The sequence below is a fragment of the Bos taurus genome, chromosome 4 (genome assembly GCF_002263795.3).
Source record: "Bos taurus isolate L1 Dominette 01449 registration number 42190680 breed Hereford chromosome 4, ARS-UCD2.0, whole genome shotgun sequence".
NCBI classification, from domain to species: Eukaryota; Metazoa; Chordata; class Mammalia; order Artiodactyla; family Bovidae; genus Bos; species Bos taurus.
Window position 1 is genome coordinate 64,286,009 of NC_037331.1, and position 19,506 is coordinate 64,305,514.

The 19,506-nt window shown below is 40.9% G+C and overlaps 1 protein-coding gene across 4 annotated transcripts in view; it reads left to right on the forward strand.

Moving 5' to 3' along the window:
* PDE1C (phosphodiesterase 1C) overlaps positions 1-19,506 on the forward strand; it is a 540,295-nt gene that overhangs the window by 108,816 nt on the left and 411,973 nt on the right. For all 4 annotated transcript variants that reach the window (XM_024991087.2, XM_024991083.2, XM_024991084.2 and 1 more), the window contains exon 3: positions 14,852-15,023. In XM_024991087.2, the coding sequence (XP_024846855.1) occupies positions 14,852-15,023 (172 nt within the window). The remainder of the gene's footprint in view (positions 1-14,851; positions 15,024-19,506) is intronic.

A 19,506-nucleotide genomic window follows, 5' to 3' on the forward strand; every position in this document is an offset into this window, starting at 1 on the left:
CTACAGGAGAAGGCAATGGCACCCCACTCCAGTACTCTTGCCTGGAAAATCCCATGGACGGAGGAGCCTGGTAGGCTGCAGTCCATGGGGTCTCGAAGAGTCGGATGTGACTGAATGACTTCACTTTCACTTTTCACTTTCATGCATTGGAGAAGGAAGTGGCAACCCACTCCAGTGTTCTTGCCTGGAGAATCCCAGGGACGGGGGAGCCTGGTGGGCTGCCGTCTATGGGGTCTCATGGAGTCGGACACGACTGAAGTGACTTAGCAGCAGCAGACTACAGATGAAAGGGATGAACTGAAAATGAGAAAAGATAGTAGTAGGAGGTCAGAGAAAGAAACAACCTAAACAAATTAATGAATCATAGATATTTTGATTCTGAAGCCACTCAATTGGTACAGAAGAAGTAATCAAAGATAAAGTTGAAGCCAGCTTGCCTGAACAGAAAAAAGTAAGGTTTGAGTCTGCATATTGAAAGGGCTTGTGTTCCAGAAAAAAATTTAAAAATCAATGAACATAATCCACAATTACATATATACTAGCAAATTTTTTGAGATACAAAGATAAAGAAAAATGTCTGCCTGCAAAGGAAAAGCAACCACTATCAGCTTGGTTCCTAATTCCCTTTTACAGCATATAAATAGTAGAAGATAATTGAGAAATTGTTCCAAGTTTAATGTAAAATTCAGTAAGTCTGTACCTAAGCTGTTGTTCATGTGTATCTCGTTAACCAACATGTCTTTCCTGAAAAGAGTTATTTGAGGATGTACTTAAGCCAACTGAAACATGAATCAAAGTAAATTCTGTAGAGCTGTCCTGTTTCATAAAATATAACTGTTGAGCACCTGAAATGTGGCTAATTTTGAGATCTGTAAGTATAAAATACACATTGGGTTTTAAAGAAAAAAGGAATAATGTAAGAATCCCATTAATCATTTTATATAGATTACTTGTTTAAATATAATATTTTGGATTTACTGACTTAAAGAATATAATTTATTGAGTTAATTTTACCTGTTTGACTTTAATAAATATAGCTACCAGAAAATTTAAAATTATACACATGGCTTCTCTGTGTTGGACAGTGCTGCTGTAGATGATAAATTATTATGTTAAAGAACTGTGAGCACCAAAACCAGGTCAGTGTATCCTAAGTCCAAAGTTAAGGATAAACAAAGTTGGAAGGCAACACGTAATGTTCAACAGAGTTCTTAGCAGTGGAACTTCTTAATATTAAAATATCAATTTAGAAACAAACTATAAAAATTCGTATAACATCAGTGAAAGAGAATAGAAGAATTGGAAGGCTACCTTTTTGTTGTTGTTGTTGATAGGTAAGAAGTGGATTTAGTCACAGAGAAGTACATTTCACAGACAGAGTGTGGGCCATTGCAGAGGGTGAGTGCAGTGGCCTCAAAATGTGGCATAGTTAGCTTTCATGGGCTGAGTAATGTCATAGGCTAATAAGTGGGAGGATTATTACTAAGATCACAGACCTGGGTTTCAGAACCTAATAAAGCTCAGGTTCTTGATGTCTCATTATAGAAAGAATTCCGTGAGAGACAAAGTGATAGGTAAGAAGTGGATTTATTCAGAGAGAAACACACTCCACAGACAGAGTGTGGGTCATGACAGAGAATGAGTTCAATGGCCAGGAAGGCTAATTTAATAATTTCATACAGGCAGGAGTAATAGCAACTGGGTTGTTATTGATGTTGACAGTAAGATAATAAGAGAAAAAGAATATATAAGAATGTATATTTTTAAATTTAAAGATAACTATCATAGTTTTCCAATTATTACAACTATGTATTATTTCAATAAATAAAGACATCACTTTGCTGACAAAGGTCCGTATAGTCAAGGCTATGGTCTTTCCAGTGGTCATGTACAGTTGTGAGACCTGGACCTTAAAGAAGGCAGAGTACTGAAGAATCGATGCCTTTGAACTGTGGTGCTGTAGAAGATTCTTGAGAGTCCCTTGGACAGCAGGGAGATCAAACCAGTCAATTTTAAAAGAAATCAACCCTGAATACTCATTGGAAGGACTGATGCTGAAGCTGAAGCTCCAATATTTTGGCCACCTGCTGCAAACAGCCAACTCATTGGAAAAGACCCTGATGGTGGGAAAGATTGAGGGCAGAAGGAGAAGAGGGCCTCAGAGGATGAAATGGCTAGATGGCATCACCAATGGAATGGACATGAACTTGGGCAAACTCTGAGAGATGGTGAGGGACAGGGAGGTCTGAAGTGCTGCAGTCTATGGAATCACGAAGAGTAGGACGTGACTGGGCAATTCAACAACAGCATTATTTCAAAAGGCAAAACTAAAACAAAAAAATGATAAGCAAGAATGTTTCAGGCAAGCACAAGGAAAAAGGAGATAGCTATGGCAGTGTTGAATTTTATGAAAAGCAGAATAAAGAGCTGAGTCATTTTCTATTGATAAAGGTTGTAGTCCACAATGCAGATGTGATAGCTGTATATCTTTTTTTCTGCACATAGAGTGAATCTTTTCTTTAAATAAAGTGCCCATGAAATAGTTACAAAAGTTACCCTGTGTTGGATGACTGATGCACATCACTAAATAACCTAAAGCAAGATTTGATTACATAGAGCATAATCTCTGACTATATTGTTATAAAATCTAGAAAGTAAACAGAAAAAATCAATTAAGGAAAGAAAAAAAGGAACAAAGCAAAAAAGAAAATGGAAGAAAGAAGAAAAGCTGAGAAGCTTACATGACAACAACCAAAATACTTTAACCATTTGAAATACGTTTTCAGAAACAGTCAACTTCTGAGTCAAAAAAGAAAATAAAAAATTTCATTGCAGTCTTCTTAGAAAGGACAGTCAATTGGAAGTTGGCATGCCAAAATTGGTGACTTGTACCAAAGCTATAGACACAAATACTCTGCTGAAAAAAAAAATTAGGGAAAACAGAGGAATATAAACTTACTCAAAGTAGAGGGAATGAAAATATAAACCTAAAAGCAAAAACAAATGAGTTAGAAATGAGAAAAGCAGTAGAATGTATTGATTCATGAGCCAGCTCCTTAAGGCAACAAAAGTAACCTTGAGAATGGCACTCCCCATTCTGGCACTCACAGAAAGCCTGTGATGATAGAATGTTTTATATTGGCACTATCCAATGCAGTAGCTACGAGTCACATGTGTCTGTTATGCATCTGAGGTGTGACTGGTGCAACTGAGGAAGTGAATTTTTAATTTTGTTAAATTTAGATTTTTAACTGAAGTAAGTGGAGAGTGAAAAAGTTGGCTTAAAGCTCAACATTCAGAAAACGAAGATCATGGCATCCAGTCCCATCACTTCATGGCAAATAGATGGGGAAACAGTGGAAACAGTGGCAGACTTGATTTGTGGGGGCTCCAAAATCACTGCAGATGGTGATTGCAGCCATGAAATTAAAAGATGCTTACTCCTTGGAAGGAAAGTTATGACCAACCTAGATAGCATATTCAAAAGCAGAGATGTTACTTTGCCAACAAAGGTTCGTCTAGTCAAGGCTATGGTTTTTCCTGTGGTCATGTATGGATGTGAGAGTTGGACTGTGAAGAAGGCTGAGTGCCGAAGAATTGATGCTTCTGAACTGTAGTGTTGTAGAAGACTCTTGAGAGTCCCTTGGACTGCAAGGAGATCCAACCAGTCCATTCTAAAGGAGATCAGCCCTGGGATTTCTTTGGAAGGAATGATGCTGAAGCTGAAACTCCAGTACTTTGGCCACCTCATGTGAAGAGTTGACTCATTGGAAAAGACTCTGATGCTGGGAGGGATTGGGGGCAGGAGGAGAAGGGGACGACAGAGGCTGAGATGGCTGGATGGCATCACTGACTCGATGGATGTGAGTCTGAGTGAACTCTGGGAGTTGGTGATGGACAGGGAGGCCTGGCGTGCTGCGATTCTTGGGGTCGCAAAGAGTCGGACACGACTGAGTGACTGAACTGAACTGATAGTTAATTTACAGTGTTGTGTTACTTTCAGTGATTCAGGTATATCTGAATCACTATGCTGGACACCTGAAATTAACACAACATTGTAAATCATCTACACTTACATATATACTTTTTTCAGATTCTTTTCTACTGTAGGTTATTATAAGATACTGAATATAATTTTAAGCATTCCTTGGCATTGTCTTTCTTTGGGATTGGAATGAAAACTGGCTTTTCAGTTCTGTGGCCACTGCTAAGTTTTCCAAATTTGCTGGCATACTGAGTGCAGCACCTTCACAGCATCATCTTCCAGGATTTGAAATAGTTCAACTGGATTCCATCATCTCCACTAGCTTTGTTCATAGTGATGCTTCCTAAGATCCACTTGACTTTGCATTCCAGAATGCCTGGCTTTAGATGAGTGATCACACGATCGTGATTATCTGGGTCATAAAGATCTTTTTTGTTTAGTTTTCTGTGTATTCTTGCCACCTCTTCTTAATGTCTTCTGCTTCTGTTAGATCCATACCATTTCTGTCCTTCATTGTGCCCATCTTTGCATGAAATGTTCCTTGGTATCTCTAATTTTCTTGAAGAGATTTCTAGTCTTTTCCATTCTGTTGTTTTCCTCTATTTCTTTGATACAGAGGAAAGAAATCTTTGATCACTGAGGAAGGCTTTCTTATCTCTCCTTGCTGTCCTTTGGAACTCTGCATTCAAATGGGTATATCTTTCCTTTTCACTTCTCTTCTTTTCACTGCTATTTGTAAGGCCTCATCTACAACCATTTTGCCTTTTTGCATGTCTTTTTCTTGGGGATGGTCTTGATCACTGCCTCCTGTACAATGTCACGAACCTCTGTCTATAGTTCTTCAGGCACTCTGTCTATCAGATCTAATCCCTAGAAATCTGTATATAGATCAAGAAGCAACAGTCAGAACTGGACATGGAACAACACACTGGTTCCAAATCGGGAAAGGAGTACATCAAGATTGTATATTGTCACCCTGCTTATTTAACTTATATGCAGAGTACATCATGAGAAATGCTGGACTGGATGAAGCACAAGCTGAAATCAAGACTGCTGGGAGAAATATCAATAATCTCAGACATGCAGATGACACCACCCTTATGGCAGAAAGCGAAGATGAACTAAAGAGCCTCTTGATCAAAGTGAAAGAGGAAAGTGAAAAAGCTGGCTTAAAGCTCAACATTCAGAAAACTAAGATCATGGCATCTGGTCCCATCACTTCATGGCAAATAGATGGGGAAACAATGCAAACAGTGAGGGACTTTATTTTTGGGGGCTCCAAAATCACTGCAGATGGTGACTGCAGCCATAAAAGATGCTTGCTCCTTGGAAGAAAAGCTATGACTGACCTAGACAGCATATTAAAAAGCAACAAAGGTCCATCTAGTCAAAGTTATGGTTATTCCAGTAGTCATGTATGGATGTGAGAGTCGGACTATAAAGAAAACTGAGCACCTCGATGCTTTTGAACTGTGGTGTTGGAGAAGACTCTTGAGAGTCCCTTGGACTGCAAGGAGGCCAAAGTAGTCCATCCTAAAGGAAATAAGTCCTGAATATTCATTGGAAGGACGGATACTGAAGCTGAAACTCCAACACTTAGGCCACCTGATGTGAAGAGCTGACTCTTTTGAAAAGACTCTGATGCTGGGAAAGTTTGAAGGCAGGAGAAGGGGATGACAGAGGATAAGATGGTTGGATGGCATAACCGACTCAATGGACACGCGTTTGAGCAAGCTTCGGGAATTGGTGATGGACAGGGAAGCCTGGCGTGCTGCAGTCCATGGGGTCGCAAAGAGTCGGACATGATTGACTGACTGAACTGAACTGAATATAATTTTATTCAATTTTAATTGATCTAAATTTAGTCACCACATATGAATAATGACTACCATATTGGAAAAAACATTTCTGGAAGGTGAACAGAAAAGAAAATAAATAAGTGAAGAAATACTCAAAACTATTAATATATCAGTTAGTTCAGCTGCTCAGTTGTGTCTGACTCTTTGCAACCCCATGCACTGCAGCATGCCTGGCGTCCCTGTCCATCACCAACTTCTAGAGCTTGCTCAAACTCATGTCCATTGAGTCAATGATGCCATTCAACCATCTTATCCTCTTATTATTATTGTATAGGTGAAGATTAAGATACAAAATGTCATAGGAATCCATGCTAACTGAATTGAATATTTCTACAAAATGGCAGTTTCTAAAGGGATATATTGACTTCTGAAGAAATAAATATTCTCAGTGCAACTATAACAAAAAAAGACATTCAAAAGTTTGTAAAATGATGACTTTGCTAGAGATACTTTGGATCCAAAGAGTTTTATAGGCAGTTTTATTCAGATATCAGGGAATAGATTATTCCCATGATAATGACTACGTAAGAGAAAGAATTAGTGGCTAATTTCCTTTATGTATATAATATGCAAAAAAGTCTTAAATAGACTTCTAGTAATGCAAATCTCTTAAGTATAGTACAATAACAATACAATATGACCAAGTAGAATGCATTATTTGAGTAATGCAAGGTGGCTTAAGTATTAAGAAACATTTTAGAGTATATTTCAGATGTCGTATAGACACGACTTTTAAGACCAATACATGGTTATCTCAAATCCTCACCCCACATCTGTTTCAATCTCTAAAATTCAATCAGTGGATTTTTCAGGGGTTTCTCTACATTTCTTCTTATTATCTCTGACTATCTTTTCCTGTCTGTTGAATTTTTTCCTACACTTTCTGTCTTGCGGATGTCGACTTACTCTTTTCCAGACAACAAAAGACAGTTTTTGAATTCTCTCCCCAATATCATTTTTGCAAAGCAACCTGTGTGTGAGATATTTACTCTTACAGAGTGGCGGTTACACTGCAGTTCCACATGCTGCTGCTGCTAAGTCGCTTCAGTCGTGTCCAACTCTGTGCGACCCCATAGACGGCAGCCCACCAGGCTGCCCCGTCCCTGGGATTCTCCAGGCAAGAACACTGGAGTGGATTGCCATTTCACTTAACATAAGCATGGATGTCAGACTTCTAGGTTCTTTGAAAGTTCTTCACTTATTTTTGCAAAATATGATTGCAGCTGTATTGCTCTGCCTTCTCTCTCTCCTCTTCTTTTCCCCCTCTCTTTTGTTCTTGCCCTTCTCTAAATTCTGTTCATTTTGAATGAAGAATAATTTAACTCTTTCTTTGTTGTTTCTCCCTCCTCCAACCAACTTCTGTGATATCAAGATATTTTCACCACAAAGTTCCCTAGAGGAAACTTGATTCCATCTGGAAAATAGGGCTTTTTCTTTTTTTTTCCTTCTCTTATTTTGCTACTAATTTAACACATCCATAGATGAGAGGGAGACAGAGAGGTAGAGAGAAAGAGAGAGAAGAAAAAACACATGATCATCTCAATAGATGGTAAAGTCATTACCATTAAATATTTTATTTCTTGCAACAATCACCCAGACAACTAGCTTATAAAAGAAAATTTATAATAAAACTACAACAGAAAATTCTATAGACATGTCTCTTTTTGAACTTGAGAAGCCGAAATAAAGGAGGAGGTCTTGCACTATCAGATAGATATAAAGTTAAAATAAGGAAAATAATGTGATTTGGTTGTTAAAAAAGGTTAATTTAATATGATAACTCAGAAATAAATCCTCACATATTTGAGAATTTAGAATATGTCATCACAGATCAAGTCGTATTATTATATTTTGCTGCTGCCCACCCCCCCAACCTCAGTGTGTATGATATCTGAAATGGAATTAAATTTTCCAATCTCTTTGAAATTACAGTAGATAGAATTTGTGAAATGTTTATAACACCAAGACTTAGTATGTTGAAAATAATAGAGCAGTACCTGTGTAACTGATTTAAAGGTATTCAAAACATTATTAATCCTTTGCCTTCCACAGCATCAGTAGCATTTTATTTTAGTGAGCAACTGGGCTTTATTAGCTTCATTCCGGACCTCTGTACTCCAGCCCCACTTTTTCTATTCCCTGGGAATTTTAGGAGCCTTATACTCCCAAAAGGAGAGAATGTCTACAAATGCCATGTCACAGATATTTTGAGAACTGTTGAAGGTTTTCAAGGTTTTTTTTTCTTTCACCACCTTTCTGGAGAATTAAATCTCTCTCTCTCTCTCTCTTTTTGTAGGACTCTAACTTCTCAGCCTTCTGCCAGCATACTGCTTGTGTATTTTTTTTTATTAGGAACCAAGTTGATAAGTCACTTGTCAGATTTAAATGATATTACCACATCACCTTGGGCTCCTCCTGCCAGCAGTTTATCAAGCTGCCATCATTAGACACACTTTGAAATGAATCTGTAGTTATTTTGGATTTAGAGTCTTCTCACTTTCTTGCCTTCTTGTCTTTTCTTAACCCATTAGACTCATCTTGCATTATTCATGTCTCCCTGCAGCCTGAACCTCCTTTAAAGTGAGGTAGCGAAAATCACCCAGTTGTATCCATCTCTTTGCGACCGCATGGACTGTAGCCCGCCAGGCTCCTCTGCCCATGGGATTCTCCAGGCAAGAATACTGGAGTGGGTTGCCATGCCCTCCTCCAGGGGATCTTCCTTACTTGAGGATCTTCCCAATCCAAGGATCGAAACTGGGTCTTCTGCATTGCAGGCAGATTCTTTACTGTCTGAGCCACCAGGGAAGCAAGCATGCAGAAGGTTCTCTCTAGTGTCAGATGGGATGTATCTTTATCCTTATGTAAAGGGATATCTTTTTCATAGTAAAAAATGCAGAGCATTTTGCTGGGTCTACACTATGTGTGTGTTTATTGACTCACAAATAAAATACAGTGTGGTGTACCACTCTGAGCCCTGGATTAGGAGAATGAGGGTTTTGGATCAGAGCAATTTGTGTCTTCTCTGTGATCTAGGTGATTTGCTCTCTTGGAGTCTTAATGTCTTAGTGTTCAGTAATGTTTCAGTAATACATCCTGTGGGTTGATTTGATGATTAAATGAAATAATGCTGGTGAAGGTGTCATGACAATGCCCAGAACACAGCAATTACTGAACAAATGTTGGTTACGTCTGGATCTGAGCACTTGTTCTTCTGATAAACTCAATGGTGTGGATGCTGACTTTGTGATTCTGGAAGGTTTATAAGAGATCTGAAGTGTTCATAGGGTACACAAAAAGTTGTCTTTGTGAAGAAAGAAGATTTATGGCAGGGGTGGAGGGGGTATAACAGGAAAGGAGGAGGTTATAGGCATTTGATAAGAGTCAGGAACAAGTCAAAGGAGAGACGAAAGCTGGAACGGGGAGGGGAGGGGAGTGGAGTGAGCAGAAGCAGATGAGATGGAGTGGGCTGAATGGAGTTGCTCATCTCCTACACCTGAGCCACAGTATTTTTGGTACCCTGAAGGCTTATTTTATCTATGATTTCCCTCATGGGGTTTTTGATGTTATTGAGAGAGACCTGTGTGACTCTGTTTCCATGTTTTTGCTTCTACTTAGTCAGAAGGAATTTTCATGCTTTCAAAGTCAACTGAAAATAAATTAGAGCAGGGGAGTTTTTATTTTTCATTTTGCCAGAGCAGACCATTCCAGTGTCCCTGGAGATGGCTCTGCCCACATTTGTGGAGAATCAGAGGAGAAGTTCTCTCCCCTTCTCGTGGAGTTCAAAAAGGAACTAGATGGGATGCCCACCGAACTTTTTTGTCCATTTCAAAGTCTTGAACCATTTCTCTCGACCATGTTTATTGGGGAGGGGTAGGGGAAAACCAATTCATTTTTCAAAAGCCTGGCTCTAGTCTGAAGCAGTCAAGGCTGCCTTGCATTTTTCTGCCTCTCCAAAGTTTTTTGAGAGCAAGGGTGGTGTAATAAAAGTTTCCATATGTCTTGAAGCATCTGACAGAGCTCTGAGTGCTCCATACTTTCCTGGAGTGTTGGCGTCACAAAAATATGAATACATCCCCTTCTGTGGATGGTTGGCGTGTTATCAGTAGAGTCGTGCCCCAGGCATAGCCACTGTTTTGAAGCCTTCCAATTTTGTGCTGTGTTGTTCACCTAAAGTAGACTGTTGTCAAAAATTTACCTTCAGAAAGAGATTAAAACAGATAATAGCAAAATTCTCCTCATAATGCTTTACGTTATGCCAGCTTCCTGGATCTCCCTTGGGTTTGTGCCGTAGGGCCAGGTTATAGATGATAAGACACTAATGAGCTGTTATAATTAGATCCTTGTGGATGGAGCCCAAGTTCTACTTAAATTACAGCTTTTATCAAGTCAGATAATGGCTGGAACACTCCAGGACAGGGCTGGGGTTTTGGTATTGCCCTTCTCTAAAACGTTTATTATTATTTTAGTTTTTTAAATTATTGTTTGGGTTCAGTGAGAAGGGTAATTTTTCCCCCTATGTTATCATGCTATGAAAGTTTTCTTATCTCAGTCACGATAGAAGTACTTGCTGAAATAAGAGTATTCTTATTTGAATCACATAGTCATCATCTGTGTGCTTCTTCTTCATGAATATGGAGGAGATCTTTGCTTATATTTTCTATCTTGAAATGCAACTTTGCAGAACACGATTCAACTCTAGGCCCATGAACTGCTCCACCTTCAGCATTTTCTAATGGCATCACAGTCTACCTTGCTGCTTAAGCAGAAACCTCAGTTCATCTTGCTACTTCCCTCTTCTTCATCCTCTACACCCAATTACCAAATCCTACTGATTCTACATCTCTTAAATTCACCCATTTCTCCTTCATTATCAGTAAGCTTTTCCAAATCCCTCATTTTCTCACGGCCAGTTTGTGTTTTGGCTGACCATCCAATTCTAGACTCTTGCACACTTCCCAACTGGAATGTCCTCTGAATTGCTGGATCCCAACATTTTTTTCTCTTTTTTTGAGCAAAAACTATCCACTCTGCCTTTTTAAGTTAAAAACCAAAACAAAACAAAAAAGAAATCAAAGACTATCCCAAGAGAGTAATTGTTCTCTGGACTCTCAAAGGTCAAGAGAAACAGGCCACTTCCATTTAAGTTTCCCAGAATATTAAAAAATGAGGAAATGTCAAAATAAGTTATAAAATTTTCGTGTGTTATAACTATGCACTTAAGAATTAATACTTTTAGCATGAGGAAACTATGCCATGTAGTTATGCCTTTCACAAGATGATTGGAAGATTTATTAAAATACCAATTCCTAGTACTTTATAGGTGGTGTTTTTTGGATAGGGGGAACACCTTTATATTAATGTGATGAGCATACCTATAACATTTAGGAAAGCATTTGTCTGCAAACAACCGAAGACCTAAGAATGTAATAAGTAGGTATTTATACATCTCACATCTAGGAATCTGCCTATTTATTGTAATTGCATATGGGCTGATTCATCCCAAGGGAACCAGTCTCATTCATTTTTCTATTTCTAGAGCCCAGAGTGGAACCTGGCATATTGAGGGAAATCAAAATGTGTCTATTGAATGAATGGGCTTCCCATGTGGTACAGTGGTGAAGAGTCTGCCTGCCAATGCAGGAGATGTGGATTTGCTTTCTGGGCTGAGAAGATCCCCTGGAGGAGGAAGTGGCAACCCACTCCAGTATTCTTGCCTGGAAAATTCCAGGACTCAGGAGCCTGGTGGGCTACAGTCCATAGGGTCACAAAGAGTCAGACCACGACTAAGCCACTGAGCACGCACATACATATTGAATGAATAAATGAAAGAATGCAGGGAATGGGTGGGGAGTTTATTGTACGGCTTCAGTTAGGTCAAATTTAAGAAAACAGGCTGCTGCTTTTTATCTCTCTCCTAGAACCAGAACTTTGTTAACATAGGACCAGACCTGCATTAATAGGTCCAGATCTTCTTAAGATATGTGTTGAGGACTTTTAAGCAGCTTTTAGGAAAAGCTGTCATGTATTTCAGGAGTTTGAGGGTTCTGTTTCTTGCCCTTAATGTGCTTTACTTTTCTCCTGATTGACACAGAAGCAGTTTGGTTGTGAGACACCCGCCAAGAGGTCAGCTGTGACCATGGTCATTAACAGAGTTGTTTGCAGGACTTCTCTGGTGGTTCAGTGATTAAGAGTCTGCCTACCAATTCAGGATTCATGGGTTCGATCCCAGGTCCAGGAAGATCCCAGATACCATGGAGCAGCTAAGCCCATGGGCCACAACTATTTAGCCTGTGTTCTAGAGCCAGGGAGCTGCAACTACTGAGCCCATGTGTCCTAGAGCCCGTGCTCCGCAACAAGAGAAGTCATTGCAGTGAGAAGCCCGCACACCACCAGTAGAGAGTAGCCCCCAACTCACCGCAACTAGAAAAAAGCTCAGCAATGAAGACCCAGCACAGCCAAAAATTAATACATTAAAAAAAAAGTTTTAAAAAAGATTGTTTTTGGATTCATGTGTGTCCTTGGTGAAGGTTCAGGAATCCTTGTGAGATGCTCCCTTCTGTGTGTAAAGTTCTTTTGCTCTTAACTGCAGAGACAGCCTTCAGGCACAGTAAACTGTGGTGATTTCTTATGTTGAGGGCTGTGGATGGCTGGTCAGGGAGACGTTCCTGTGAGCATACAGATCTATTCTCTACCCCACCCATCACATGCATTTTACTTTAGCTGAAACTGCTCCTTATTCCTCCACGCACATTTCCTCATAATGAGTCTTTGCATGAATTACAAAAATGTCCTTCTTCTGCATGGATCGGGTAGGAAAAGCCAACTCCCTCTGCATGGACACAGTTCCATGGGTGCATGACTTGGAGACCTGACATTATATCTATGCAAAGATAAAGGTTTTCTTTCCTCTGAGCGGAGTGTAACCAGCATTGACCAATGGTAATTGGGTAATGATAATAGTCATGCCCTCAGTCTCTAAAAAAATTACTTGCTCATAGACTTTTAAACTAATAATGATTTTTATTATTTATTTTAAATATTTATTTATATTTCTATAAATTTTAATTTTATAATATTTTTAGATTTATAGAGAATTTGCAAAGATGGTACAAAGAGTTCCCATATATCCCCTTTCAGTTTCCCCTATTTTTAAGCTCTTATATGAGTATGGTATGTTTGTCACAATTAATGAACCAAAATTGATAATACATCATTATTAACTAATGTACATGCTTGATTGAAATTTCCTTAGTTTTTCCTAATATCCTTTCTGAGTTTCAGGAGCCGGTGAGGATACCACATTTAGTTATCAAATCTTCTTAGGTTCTTCTAGGTGGTTCCAGGTTTTCAGACTTTCCCTGTTTTTTGATAAGCTTACTAGTTTTGAGGAATACTGGTCAGATGTTTCGCTGAATGTCTCTCAGTTGAGATTTGCCTAATGTTTTCCCTATAACTAGATTGTTTTAATAGGCTTTATGATTATTTAGGTATGACAAGGCCAGAGGATGACTGCCATTGAAAAGATAGTTTGTTGATCTTCACAGGTCCCCCAAGAGGGAGTACATGTTATACCGCAGAGGCCGCGCTGGAAGCACTGGGGTTGGTGTGAGGCAGAGGGAGGAAGGGACGCTGGGCAGGAGTCTTTGTGTGGTTTCTGCAGTAAGGACTGGTTCTGCCGGGTGAGCAGGCTTAGGATTGGCTAGTCTGAATAATGTCCGTGGGCTCTGGGGCATAGGGACTGTCCCTAGCTGTCTGCTACCTGTCTTGGGTCATCGGGGCGGGTGGGTAGTGGCTTAGGACTTGGAAACTTGGTACGGGAAGTGTCATGCTGTGGACTCTGGTTTGGTTAGTTTGTTTCTGAAAAGCATACCCCTGGGAAGGGGACTCTTCTTGGAGAATTGGGGCGGGGGGAGACGAGGGAGGGAGGAGGCCAAGGCAGGGTGGCTCAGGGATGTGATCTGGTTTTCCAGAACAGAGCGTGTCTGGGGTATGCATGTAACACAGGTGTCTTACAGAACAGCCTACGAAAGCTAGAAACATGCTTAATACATGGGGTTCTATATTGTGGGTTAAAGTGCCACTTTCAATCCGTCATATCAAGGGTACCTGATATCCGTATAACTTATCATTGTTGATATTGACCTTGACTACCTGGCTGATCGGACCGTAATTTGTGGCACTGTACCTACTTCATGTCTGCCTTGAATGTTCATCTCGTATGTTTGGAGTGTTTCTAGGGTAGGATATTGATTAACGTTCAGTGTCGTTTTCCTTGAGTCTTGAGCTTCCAGAAGAATGAACCTGCCTATAGTGGGTTCTGGCTCTCTTTGGTGTGGCTGTCTCCATAGACTAGAGGTTTGAAACTTGGGTCTTGGGCAAGATAAATTCATGGGGAGACTTGTGTCTGAACATCCTGCGTGCATGCATGCTAAGTTGCTCCAGTCGTGTTCAACTCTTTGTGACCCCATGGACTGTAGGCTCCTCTGTCCATGGGATTCTCCAGACAAGAACACTGGAGTGGGTTGCCATGCTCTTCTCCAGAGGATCTTCCCGACCCAGGGACTGAGCCTGCACCTGTTACGTCTCCTGCATTGGCAGGCGGTTCTTTACCACTAGTGCCACCTGAGAAGACGTCTGAACATCCTACTGTTCTCTAAAACGGTAGTCCTGTGTATACTTCCAATTGCTGAATAGACATATCAGTGAATACTGACAACTGTCAGGAGTTAGAGTTGATTACCACTGAAATGAAACAGAATATATATTCGTAATACTTAGCTGTCTGTTAAGATACTCACGAGTATGAACCTATTTTTGTATATAAATTTAAAAAATCCTGGTTACTCCATAAGTTAAAATCTTTTGGAGCCCTCCGATGTTGGTGCAGATCATGAAAAATATGTCAGTGTTACTGCTCTGCTTTTGAAAATCCTGAGTTGGGCAAGGCAGGACATGGAGTTGGTTGGTAACTCACCTGCATCCTTTTATTTTTCCCCTCGTGCTTCAGGGTCTAAGTCGCAGAACTGTCTGTGGAACTCCCTCATCGATGGGCTCACGGGGAATGTCAAGGAGAAGCCACGGCCTACAATTGTCCACGATCCTCGGCCACCTGAGGAAATCCTTGCTGATGAATTGCCTCAGCTCGATAGCCCGGAAGCCTTGGTGAAAACATCCTTCAGGTTTGGTGGATTGCAGCTCAGTTTGTTCCTTCTTGTTTGAGTGTGCATTGATTTCAGTCCAGTTGGACGCATCGTCAGCATGGCCCGAAAATTACCTCATTTCTTTGCACTTACTTAGAATTGATGAAGAAGTGTTTGAATTAGTGCTCACTGGACTTGTGGCTGGATTTCCTGAATGTAGTGAGGACTGTATCAGTAGTTAAGTTGCTGTTGATACTTAATTGGTATTGGCATCTAAATGCTGAGGCAAAGAATTTACTGATATTGGCAATTTGAATGGGATTAATGAGTCTTTTGCTTCAGAGGAGGTTGCAGCATGGAGATAAGCACACAGAGAAAAAGCACGCGGTGGGGATGAATTCAGCGTCCCTTGCTGGGGGAAGAGTTCTGGTTGTGAGAGATGTGAGGGCTGCGGGCTCCTGAAAGGAAGTGGGGGATCTTCTTGTGTGGTTTCCCAGATGGCTGTTGACTCTGTTCTTATTCATCATTTGGTTTTGCCTCTTCTCTCAAAAGTCTCTTGTGTTTTCTTTTCATATGGTATTCCACTTTCGTCATAATTGTATCTGTATTAAATAACAATCAGTCTGAGTATGGATGTGGTATAGAAGTGATTTTTTTTTCCTCAGTGGGTCTTTTCAACTCACTTTTGGAATACATGGTCGTACTGGTATCAGAAATGAAGATTTAATGATTTTGCCAGCCTGCCTTCCTCCCCGCTTCCCTTGTTACCCTAATTTTACTGCTTTCATTTTTCTCTGCATTGTCTAAGACTCTCATACCCTCCACATGGCTAGTAGAATGCATGAACTTCCCTTTTCTTCCCTCATAGACAAATCAGACAAGATTTGGAGTCCAGGAAATACATCTGAAAACTGTGCTCTCCTTTGCATGCAGGTGATGTGTGTAATCGCCCAGTAAAAGCCATTTCATTGTGCGAAGGTTCTTAGTGTGGACTGAATTATAGATGAGTTCTGAAAAGGAGTGATGAATAGGGGGTTGGATTTCTTTATATAATGTGACTGATGCAGTGGCGGGACCAGAATTGCAAGGCAAATGCTTTTCTTATTCCTCATAAAGGTTTGGTTACTGCATTGTGAGGTTTAAATAAAATAAAACCCACTCAAGTAGAGAGAATGAACCTGCAATTCTCTGCAAGTGACTGTGAGGGAAGAGGGGAGGGTGAATGGCTCTCGTGGTCTGTGTGTTCCCGTCTCCAAGCATCTCTGGTGCAGTCAGCCCCTGTGTATTCTGTCTTCTGGTAGCTATGCCTTCCACCCCAAACCAGGTTCATGGTCTTCTTCAATGAATGGCTGAAGAGTTGCTCTCATGAAGAGAACATCTTATTTGCTAACCCAACTCCATTACCATCATCCCTTCTCTTTGCATCCCCTCTGTGCTCTTTAATAGAGAAACTGTACTGGCCATGAAACTGGCCATGAACTTCTTTTGATCCACTAGTTATATTATGTGCCAAGGTCTCAGTTCCAGAAAGAGATTAAGTTATAAGTTTGTTAAGATCAAGATTTACTTCGGGTTCCTTGTAGTGCTTTGGTGTGGTTGGTGTAGTGTTTGGTGTAGTGCTTTTGGTGGGTAGGCTTATTTACACAGCAGGTGTAGATATGCCAGTTGTACAGCAGTGGGAGCCAGAAAGGTATTGGCATTTGTTATTCATTTATTGGTCTCCTTAATGCAACTCTGTGCTATCCTGGAACCATCCTTTGTTTCAAGGAAGATAGTTGATTCCAACAGCCATGTTAGAGGGTAAGTATTCTCTAATGTAGTAGTCCTTAACTGTGGTAGTCATGTCAGTTGTGAGATTTGTTGCAGATAAATTATTATAAGCCAAAGATGGGAACAGCTTGCTTATCGAGAAATAAATTTGAGCAGGATCAAGGTTGCCCTTGTAATAATGCTGCTTGTTTTCTGTATGCCTTTAGAGTTCAGAGAAGGAGTGAGTGATAGCTGGATTGTAAATAATGCTGATAGGAATATATCCCTGTGTGTTCCCCTACCTCACCATTTACTCCAGGAGTGAAAAAAGTGAGAATTGCTGACTCCAATGTTAGTGAGTCTGGGAAATCTAGGAAGACTGGTGTGTTATACTCCTAAACTTCAGGGGTGCATCTGTGATCAGTGCTCTCAACCCTAAGATAACTTAAGTGTAGTCATTCCTTTGCTGAGATTGAGGTGTTGGGTTCTTTTTTCTGACTCTGAAATTCAGAGCCTCTCAACCACCATGCCTTGTGTGTATGTGTGTGTGTGTGCTTTGGACACATTTATACACAACCCCACACCCAGTTAAGGGATCCAGGCATGTGACTATGAACATCCTGCCCTTTGCAGTTCTGCAGAGTTGTGTTTACTGTGGAGGAGCATGTGATTCTCATGAGTTGGCATCATCTGCCCTCATAGCTTCCCTGCAGGAGCGTTACTACTGAGCAACACGGGGTAAGGGGTAACTTAGCTTGCTGTCTTCTCTTTCTCCTTCATCACACATGGAGGGCATTTGGAAATTTGGGGCCACAAAATATGGTCTTTTTTTTTTCTCCCTGGGCAAGGAAATGCCTCTTTATCAGTGCTGGAGTTGTTCCTGTGGGAATCAGACCAAGGGACCCTTATTGGGACCCTGACGCTCAGCTACTTCCTCCTACAGGAGATGCTCTGTCCCAAGGGCACCTCTTCCATCAGCCTCTGTAATGAGTGTATGTGGTAGGTGGGGGCATCCTCCCCAGGCAGCAGCTCGGGACACACCTGCAGGCAGTGGTTGGCGGCCGTCTCCTGCTCCTCCACGCCTTTGAGTGATACACACCATGTGAATTATATCAGACTTGGGTTTTGTGGCTCCAGGTGCAGACACTGTGGGCTCTGAAAGCTCATGAAGCCTCTGGCATGAAAAGTCTGCTTTTAAGACTGAGACTTATGAAAAGAAGAAAGCAGGAACCGTAACTAAATAAAAAGACTTCATTGTTTGGGAAGTAGACAGTCCTGGGAACTGTACCTCAGATGCCTGTCTTCCTTGTTCCTCACCTCTTGTTCCTTTGAACCTTGTTCTACTCAGGGTTTTCTTAAAAGAGATGAGAGAATATGCTGAAACTGGAGCTTAAGGAAGACAGACTGCTCCAGCCAGTCTGATTAGTGACAGGAACCTCAGGAATTACCACTAGAGGACCCAAGAGAACAGGAAAGAGCTGGCTGCTGAGCTTCCTTTTCTCCCCAGCTTCTAGTGTGCACGTTTGCCAAGGTGGGACCTGGCCCAGATTGTACTGAAAGTCAAGGAAACCCATGTTTATTGAGCATCGACTGTGTCTAGGAACCGTCCATTTGGTTGCTCATTTAATCTTCTCAAATACAAACAAGATGAGTAGCGCTATTCCAGTTGTACAGGTCACAAAACTGAGTCCTAGAGAGGTCAGTCAGCTTACCCAGAGCCATCCAGCAGGAGGCAGAGCTGGGAATTTCAGTCCAGTCTGCCTGGTTCCAAAGCCTTACCCTCTCCAGTGTGTTCCACTATCACCACGCCACCTTGACTTTCCTGCTCCTGGGTTTGCTCGTGGTGAAATAAAGATGGCATGATTGGCTCTACTAATTTGGGTGTGCAATTTAGATATGTAGTGAGGCTTATCCTATGAGACTGACCCTGTTCTATTGCACTAAATCCTTTTTCTAGTCCAAATTTATATTTTTAATCCACTTATTCTTCTTGGGTGGGAGCCCTTTAAGGCAAACTTTGTGTCCAAATTCCTTGAGGGATCCTATTAAATGCAGATCCACATTCATTAGATCTGGGTTGTAGCCTGTGAATCTAACAAGCTCCCAAGTAATGTGATGGTCCAAGGACCACCCTCTGAGGAGTGAGTCATGGGCTTTGGAATACCACAGGCACGAATTTGCACACTGTCTTCTAAACTGTGTGATTTGAGTTATGGTTTTGATTCTCAGTTGCCTTATTTTACAAATGAAACAGTGAAATAACAACATAATGGCCTTGGGCCCTATAGCTGGTATTAAGTAAATGATGAATAAGACAGACCCTAATTCCTTTTCTCTCCCAGGTTTCAAAACCCTCTTTAGGAGTGGATTGATCCTCCACACCTTGACCCTTTCTTCTGTGACTGGGCTCTGCAGTGAGCCCCAGGCTGGGAATATGAGCCTAGTAGGTACTTTGTGAGCAAGACCAGCCACTGGTCTTGCCTTTGTGGGCAGTAGTGGAAATTCTGAAGCCAACCAGTGCATTGGCCATTTCAGTTATTAGTGCTTACCTTAAATTATGTGACTCAACACAGGCAGAGTTGCCAGGTTTTGGGAATTTTGCATTTGGAAGAAGAGCATGTTCACTCCCTGGAGAATCACTGGGGGTTTGATGAGCTTCTGTTCCCACGTTGAATGGACTTATCTGGGTTCTGGCAAAAGTGTTCCTGATTCTATACATAGCTTATTGAGAATATGTTCCAGAGAGCAGAATTACATTGAGCCAACACCCTTG